Source organism: Nothobranchius furzeri, chromosome 14 (assembly GCF_043380555.1).
Source record: "Nothobranchius furzeri strain GRZ-AD chromosome 14, NfurGRZ-RIMD1, whole genome shotgun sequence".
NCBI classification, from domain to species: Eukaryota; Metazoa; Chordata; class Actinopteri; order Cyprinodontiformes; family Nothobranchiidae; genus Nothobranchius; species Nothobranchius furzeri.
This window is the reverse complement of record NC_091754.1, coordinates 25,483,875-25,491,839: the sequence shown is the minus strand read 5'-3', so window position 1 is coordinate 25,491,839 and position 7,965 is coordinate 25,483,875. Positions and strand designations below refer to the sequence as shown.

Sequence of the window (7,965 nt, the reverse complement as noted above, 5' to 3'; positions counted from 1 at the left end):
TTGTAACATTTTCTTACAGTGCCTCTCTAATGGCACTTACACATTAGCATCGGCACGGCCTCAAAAGGTACGGAACGGCACCGGAATTTGGTTTTACACACAGGTCAGATTTGTGTTTTCGGTGCAATGGCGACTCTTTTTCTCAGACCTTCTCCCCAGCGGTCAGACTGGGACCGAGGCAACACTACGAAATGATTGGCTGGCTGAAAATACGCCTACCGCCTCCCATCTGCAGAAGAATGAGCCAGCAGGTGGGCGGGGGGGGGGGGGGGGGGGGAGGTTCCGCATGCTCGATTCATTGTCATGCTGGTTGCTGTTGAGTAAACTTCTGTCTGTAGCATGGAGCTGCCGATCAGTGTGTGTGTGAGTGTGTGCATGCGTGCGCCTGTTCTCTGCATCGGAGCTCTTGCCCTGGCGAGCAGACAACTGCTCAGGGGAGAAATCAGTGTGTGTGTGTGGCACAAGATTATGAGGACACACACAGCAAATTAATAAAATAATGTGGTTCAGAGTCTCCAAAAGCAACACAGCTCATGCCCACCTTTGTTTGCCTTATAATGGAGGACACCGCAGACTTTCCCGCGCACATTAAACGCTGCCCACAGGCTCGGGGATTTCCGCATTCCTAAGAAGTCTCTCAGATTTATAAGTGAACACTCCACCGCCCGTTCGAGACCGAACCCACGCCATCCAGCCCGACCAAACCCCGACCGTGCCGACGCTAATGTGTAAGCGCCATAACAGAGCAGCCGAACGTTCCCGATCCATATCAAACAACTGCAGAGAGTCCAACATTGTAACATGCAGGATGGAGAAAAATTTTAGTTGTTGATCATTTTTGACAGATTTAATTTTTACATAAAGAAAATAAATAAAAAAAAGAAAAGTTAAGATCTGCAGCACCCATGGTTTTTCTGAGGCTCAAAGTCAATGTAATTTTTTAATTTCTTTAGCCAAATGGATAAATCCGCCTCTGCTGATAAGACGGGTGAGCATCAGCTCTGTGTATTTGCAGAAGGAACACGTTCTAAAAGTCTAAAAAAGCTGACATGTGAGATCAGAGGACTCTGAAATCAGCTCACAGAGGGACGCGCATGGCACTTAAAACAAAATAGTCTATTGAATGGCTGTGATGCTTTAAACGTTGCAGGACACGTTGTGGCTGATCCCACCGTTGATTTCACCTCCTGTATTGTTTTCTGCCTCAGTGGGAATGTCATAGATGGTGTCATTCAGCATGTCATACGTTGTGTCATTGGGCACGTCGTCTGTGCTGTCACTGGCCGTGTCGTTGGCTTGGTCATTCCTCTGCTCTTTGTGCGTGGACTCCTCCGGCTCTGCCTTTCCAATTGGCCTGTTTGGAGGCGACGCAGATGTACACATGATACAGAGGAAAGCAGAGCAATCCCAAAACCCCTGCGTCATGCTGGAGGAGAAGAGCTTCCGACACGGATGACAAAACTGGTAGAAGATCAGCATGAAGAAGATGGCGATGGCGTAGGCCACTAGCAGCTGCAGCAGCAGCAGCGGGGCAAAGATGAACTTGTAGACGTCTGTTTTGTAAATGTACCAGAGCAGAAGCAGCGAGGCGTTCTCCACAAAACGCAGCATGTAGTACACAGCCATGCGATACCAGTTCTGGGACTTATTGATCAGGTCTGGGTCGTTAAGTTTCACCTGCACGGCCGACCAGCAGAACATGTTGATGCCTGCGTAGAGGAAGGTGAGGAGGCACAGCACGATGGTAGTTCCAACTCTGGTGAGAGTTTTTTCAATGTTTTCTGGGAATGGGGAGTGGCTCTGCCAGAACAGGATCCAGGGGTAGAGGAAGAAGACCAGGAAGTTCAGGAAAACCACCGGCAGTACCCAGAACTGCAGCACGGAGCTGAACAGAACAAGGACTACCACACGAGTGGCGATCTCAAAGCTTCTCCAGAGGAAAATAATCAGGTACGCCAGAGGCTGGATGTCCACCTCGTAGTCATCGTATTTGATCTTGATGGCTAGGATGTTGCAGCGCAGCGCTCCGTACACGATGGACAGGAGGGAGATCACCATCAGTGTGCCTGACATGAGAAAAAAAAAAGTTTAAAGGACAAGTTCACACATTTTCAGTTGGAGTTTTTACAGAGACAGCTCAGATTATTTTGAAGCAGTGTTCTGCAACCTCAGTTTGGAAAAATAGGGATTATGTCTTATGAGATTGACAAGCTAACAGCTAGTCAAAGTGGGACCAGGAGCAAAGTGGTTTGCTTCAATTCCTCTAAAGTCAAAAACTTCATGCAAACACTAAGCTATGAATGTTTACACTTAGGTCTATTTAGCATCACTTTATTTACACACACAAAAGCAGCTGCAAGTTATGGCGCTTCCTGCAGAAACTGTCCTGTTTCAGCTGGAACAAGCTTTATAATAAATGTATTTTAAAAGTGTTGCATGTAAGTGCAACATTTGTTTAATGTTTTTAATAATAAGCAACAAAACGCTCCCAAAAAACCTGCTTTTCTCTGAAGACTACAGAAAAATTAAGTCCACTTTCAAATGAGTGTGAGAAGTAACCAAATGTCTCCTTTGTTTACCGGCTGATTCAATGCAGCAGCTTTTGCCAACTGTCATCAGTCATCCTGCTCATGCATAATAATAAAATATGTGATGTGTTTAGAGTGACTGATGCAGATGTCACAAAAATCGTGTAAAGTTAATTATTTCAGATGAATTTAAATAACTTTGAATTAGCCTTTTATCGTGTAAATTTGCATGTTTATAATGCGGTTCAAGAAAAAGCTGTTTTGTTGTGTTTGTTGTTTAATTATTCCAACAAGACAGAAATGTCTCACGTTTTATTAAAATCTGAAGACCACGTGTCCCGGGTTGAATTTGGGATGAATTTAGGAATGAGTGGCAGAGCGAACCATCGTGTTCCCTCAGAATCAGAGCAGCAGTTACATAACACCCGTTGGACTCAACATCCTCTTGTTTCTAACATGGCTCTAAACAGACCAGCCCACATTATGGTGATGCTCATAAAAAAACCCTGAGTCCCACGTACGATTCCAGCTCAGCTTCCCCTCACCTCTCCCTATGGACACCCCCTGGCGTAGGACACAGATGTAGAGCTGCAGGGTGAGCTGGGGGGCCGAGCCCAGGAAGGCCTGGATCACAGAGGTCCGGGAGAAGGCCGCTCGGTGTGTGAAGAGTTTCCCCTCCGCCTGTCCCACCTGCCGCTCCACTTCTTCAGACTGGCCCCCGCAGGGGAGCTGCTTCTTCCTGGTGATGCTGACATACGGCTCCTCCACTCGGCCCTCGCTGCCATAGATACAGAACGCCTCCAGACACCTGAAACATCCGCAGAGTGGAGACCTTCAGAGGCAGCAAAAATTTAAAAAATAACAACATTTAAAGTCTTTTTCCTCAAGTCTCCATGTCTTTGTGTTACATTTAGTCCCAGCAAAAACAATAAAAAGCTACATTTACTGAGATGCTGCAGATGTTCAAGAAGTCAGCGGTAATTTTCCCATCGAGCATTGATGCGATCGTCATCATGGATGCCACAAGACACAATGGTGACGGTCAATTATCTGAACGAAAAAGCTGCAGTGTGGAGAGAGAAAAGGAGCAGAGGTCGAGGAGCTCTGATGAACAGCCAATAAAGCAACGTGGCAGCAGGATTAAAGCCTGAGAGCTGCTGAGAGACCAACTGTTCATCAGCCCAGATAAAGTGAACTGACACGTAAAGGGAACACGTCACTGAATTATTCAATGTAAGAGAACCTCGAGGGGGTTTTAGGATGTTTAACCGCATCTGAGTGTGTGAAAATAGGGATCAGTGAAACACTAAGACAGTGTTTAAGCTTTTAGCTCAGTGCATTCAGACTGACGAGCAGCAGCGGTCAGGAACGTTCAGGGAATTTTCTACAGAATGAAACAATCTGAGCTCCAAACCACTTAACCATCGCGAAAATAATCTCAGGCTTATAGACATCTGGTGTCGACAGCAAGGTTCAAAATTAGAGCCTTTTAACGGATCACCTAAATAAAGATCTAAACCTGACAGGTGATTATTTTGGGCAGGGTCGCGATTACCAGTGCCCTCCTACACAGTGTGACCTCACTAAAACTATTGATGCAGAGTTTCTATAATCAGCAGGTGAAGGTGATCCTCTGATGCTGCAGCCAAGGTCAAAATTCCAGCCTCTTACAATTTTATGCATCACTCAACAAATCTTTTGTCATTATTTACATGAAATTTAAGTCTGTCGTTGCTTCTGCAGGGTTTAAGAGGTAGTGTCACCCTGGTGACACTATTCTGGCCACAGGGGGTGGGGGAGTGGGGGGGGTGTCTAAGTGACATTTAATTAACCCAGTAAAGGGTCATGTTAGCACACACTGGCGCAAAATAATTGTGAAAAAATGTGAAAAAGTTGCTTAGTAACCTTTTAAACCGATGAGCTAAAGGTGCTATCAGCAGCTAGTTAACAAACACAACACATCAGATCATACGCCCTGTGGCGACTACAGGGTGGAACTACATCCACAGTAGCCACTGGTGTTTTATTCATAAAAATCTATTAAGTTATTAATTGGTCAAATAAATACCAGCACGGAGCAGTCAGCTGGAGGAGAGAGAGGCGGAACACGGCAGGTTGTGGAGTCTTATTTTTTGATATGTGGACATCTCGCCTTGAACTGGCTAACAGCAACACAACTCTACCATTAACTCTGTTTGCTCGACGAAATTAATGTTTTATGAATGTTCAGAGACAGTGTTACGTAGATCTGTCAGGATTTTTAAATCCTGCAGTTTTACTGTCTATTTTCTATCAAATGCTAATGCAGGAGATAGTTGTAGGAGACTTTTAAAACTTTAACCTGCATGAAAAACTCAAAGTTATCGATTATAATCAAACGTTTGTCAGTTTTCCACACCTTTAAAGTCTCTAGATGGAGTTTTGGGATTAGTACTTTCATCAATACTAGCCTTATCTAGCCCTTTATATGTTTACTGCCCTCTGGTGGATGATCTACGGGTAGTAAGAGCCAATTTTATTCCTTTGCTACTGTTATATTCTTATTTTTTTTACATGATTAAATAAAACTGATTATGTAGTTGTTTTATTAGTATTAGCACTTAAATGGTTCAGTTTCAAAATCTAACCTTTTAATTGATATTTCACTTTACGACATTAAAGGGTTAAGCAACAAAAAAGTACAAAACAAAATATGTGGGACTAATGCAGGTCTGCTAGTTAGAAGTGATTCATGATCAACACGGACACTAAAAACAAGTTGGTGAGTGTGGTTAGAGCAGCAATCAGCTGTGTCACTGCACAGAATGATAAAGGTTGTTTAAGTGTTGCTCTGGGCGGATAAGAGAAGGAAGTGCTGCCTCGCTGTCTGCAGCAGAGACGGACGTCCCCCTCTTAGCTTGTGTTGTTGGTGATAAGAAGCCTGCAGCGATGTGTGCTATTCTTAGAGCTGCTCCTCACTAAGGATAGACGTGCAAGTCTGAGGAGTGATCAGTCAGCTCGGGATCAATCAAATCAATGTGAGGAAAAATACAAGCTATCTCTGAATCATAAACATAGATGTCTCAGGGTGATTTCACTGTAGTCTCAGCTCACATGTTGAATCATAAAACCTCACCTGAAAACGGTATTCCTCGAAGTTTTTCTAGATTCATATTTTACTCTAAAAGGTTTATTATTTCTATCTTATTCTGTTCATTGCTGCAGCACCTTTCAACGTTCTGTAACACTCTGAATTAGCTGCTGTTTCTTTAAGGCCTATGTTTCCTTAATGTGGTTGTCTGTTCTAAAATGCTGCATCCAGAGACAGCTGCACTATCATCATCTGACTGGTGCCAAACTACCAGCCAGACTGGCAAGTTTTGCAAATGTAAGATGTAAATGACTTTACATGCAAATGCCTGCAAGGATCCCTCTAAGTAAAGCCCAGGGTTTTGACTGCAAGGCTGCACCCTGTTCAAAAGCTGGTGCAGATTTTAAAAAACGAGCCGTCTTAGAAACAATAAAATGTCCTGGAGAGGGTGTTTGTGCATCTTTTGTAAAGTTTCAAAGCAGATGCAATCAGGAAAACAACATTTAAGAAAACATTTGAAAAGCTTGCAACATTTTCAAAAAGTTGCAAAAGAATCTGTTACATTATTAATTTATATATATGATGTCTATGATACAGCAATATATATATATATATGATGTAGTTCATTAACATCATTTCTTGGTTAGAGCTGCAAAATCGAACCAGCAGGTGCAGCCACTTTCAGGAGGTGCGCGCGCGCGTGTGTTTTAAGGGATGCATCAGTGGATCTACTCCTGTTTGATAATTGCTGTGTGGGTGGAAGTTCATAGGGAGGCTGTGAATTAGCTGGATTAATCTCGTGTTCTGTGGTTTATGATTTCATGTCCTTCATGTCATCAACTGGTCTGAGATCAGGGCCGTGTGGAGTCATGGGAGCAGGTTTTAGTTAAAGTGCTGCACAGATTGGGAGCTGCAAAAGGGAACATATTGATGGTTTATTGATTACTTCTGATCTGAAAGACTCTGAGTGACATATGTGTAAACACCCAACCAGACAAAGGGCCACACAGCAGGATGAAAACAACAGCATGTGCGCAGTGTGGTTTTGCGCCAATTATGCACAATAAGCAGCCGGCGCGGGGTTTTAAAACACAACATATTAAAATCATGTCTGGCTACGAGGACAGATGCAGAAAACAGCTCCTTTAGTGATGAAGCACCGACCTGACGATGGGACCGAGTTGCAGGATGTGCAGCAGCAGGATGAGCGGTCTGTCCCTGCTCAGGTCCCGGTGGATGAAGGTGAGGGTGAGCTGCACGAGCACGGACGGCACGAGCGTGAAGAGCAGCGTGAGTCCCTGCCAGATCTGGTCCCCGTCGGAGCGGTACGTGGAGCTGAGGTACAGCGCTGCCGTGGTCTCAGCCGTGAACAGAGACACCGACACCAAGATGGAACTCGGGAATCTCATCCTCACTCACTCCGCCATCTGGGGATGGGGATGGATCTGCGCCTCTTCGCTCCGGGGGTGCGCGCGGCCATAACGGAGCCACCGAGCCGTCTGACAGGGGGTCCGGTAGGACGAGACGGGGCTGGGTCCTCTCAGCAGCAACGGCTCGGATCCGAGGCAGGGCTTTAGCCCAGTGTTGTACAGAGGAAAGACTGCAGGGGGCGCAGGCAGCCAGGCAACTACACACGCCCTGCAGACGTGGTATGTGTCCCGCGTATTTTAGATGTTTTCATTCTCATCTTGTTCAACAGGAACCCATTAATCACCCTCTGTTTCAAATCAAGTGTGATAGAGACACGTAAAACCTCCAGGGAAGGTAACCCGGAAGGACCTGGACCTGACCTGTTATTGAATATTAAGGTAAATCTGTAAAAACTCCTCATTCTGGAACATATCCTCATGCAAAAACTACATATTCTCTAGGATGACATCAATACTAGCTTTGATGACATTTCCTCTGAAAAAGGATGGTGCATGTTTGAGTCCCCACCAATCCTCCAAATTTGATCAGATGTGAAATTCGATTAAAAGAAGGAAGAAAAAAGTTCAAATTGCAATAATGTTTGTTGTTGCTGCTGGTTTCCCATTTTCTCACTATGGAAGCATCAAATATGAACAAATGGCTTTAAAACTTTAAACACAACTTTGTTTTTCTCAACAAGGCAACTAATTTTAGGTGATTCCATTTGTTCGTGTTACGTGCCGTGCTCCATTTCGGCCACAAGATGGCCTCAGTGGCCTTTGCCTCGCCTGTCTCCCGGTCCCCAGCTGTTGTCAATTACAGAAACCACTTGGCAGCTGTTAAAAGCTGCTTCCAGCCACCAGTCCAGGGAGAAGGTCCAAGGGTAGACTAGACTGGCAAAAGTTTATTCTAGTCTCCTCGCTCGCGCTTTTGGTAAAACTCGGAATAGTTAGTCTT

The 7,965-nt window shown here is 44.8% G+C and overlaps 1 protein-coding gene across 1 annotated transcript; it reads right to left on the bottom strand.

The window, feature by feature from the left end:
* Positions 1–265: 265 nt before the first annotated feature.
* Positions 266–7,153, bottom strand: xk (X-linked Kx blood group (McLeod syndrome)). Its single transcript, XM_015966219.3, has 3 exons — positions 6,763–7,153; positions 3,074–3,336; positions 266–2,066 (listed from the first exon to the last, which is right to left on the bottom strand). Exons 1-3 carry the CDS (start codon positions 7,005–7,007, stop codon positions 1,138–1,140), a joined length of 1,437 nt encoding a protein of 478 aa, XP_015821705.1. The 5' UTR covers positions 7,008–7,153; the 3' UTR covers positions 266–1,137.
* Positions 7,154–7,965: the final 812 nt, after the last annotated feature.

What these genes read in the sequence shown, in the direction of transcription:
- xk (XM_015966219.3), bottom strand. Translation starts at nt 7,007, where the DNA reads ATGAGATTCCCGAGTTCCATCTTGGTGTCGGTGTCTCTGTTCACGGCT. An exon ending in CAACTCGGTCCCATCGTCAG is followed by an intron (nt 3,337 to 6,762) that starts GTCGGTGCTTCA and finishes CGGATGTTTCAG; the next exon opens with GTGTCTGGAGGCGTTCTGTA. An exon ending in GGGGGTGTCCATAGGGAGAG is followed by an intron (nt 2,067 to 3,073) that starts GTGAGGGGAAGC and finishes TTCTCATGTCAG; the next exon opens with GCACACTGATGGTGATCTCC.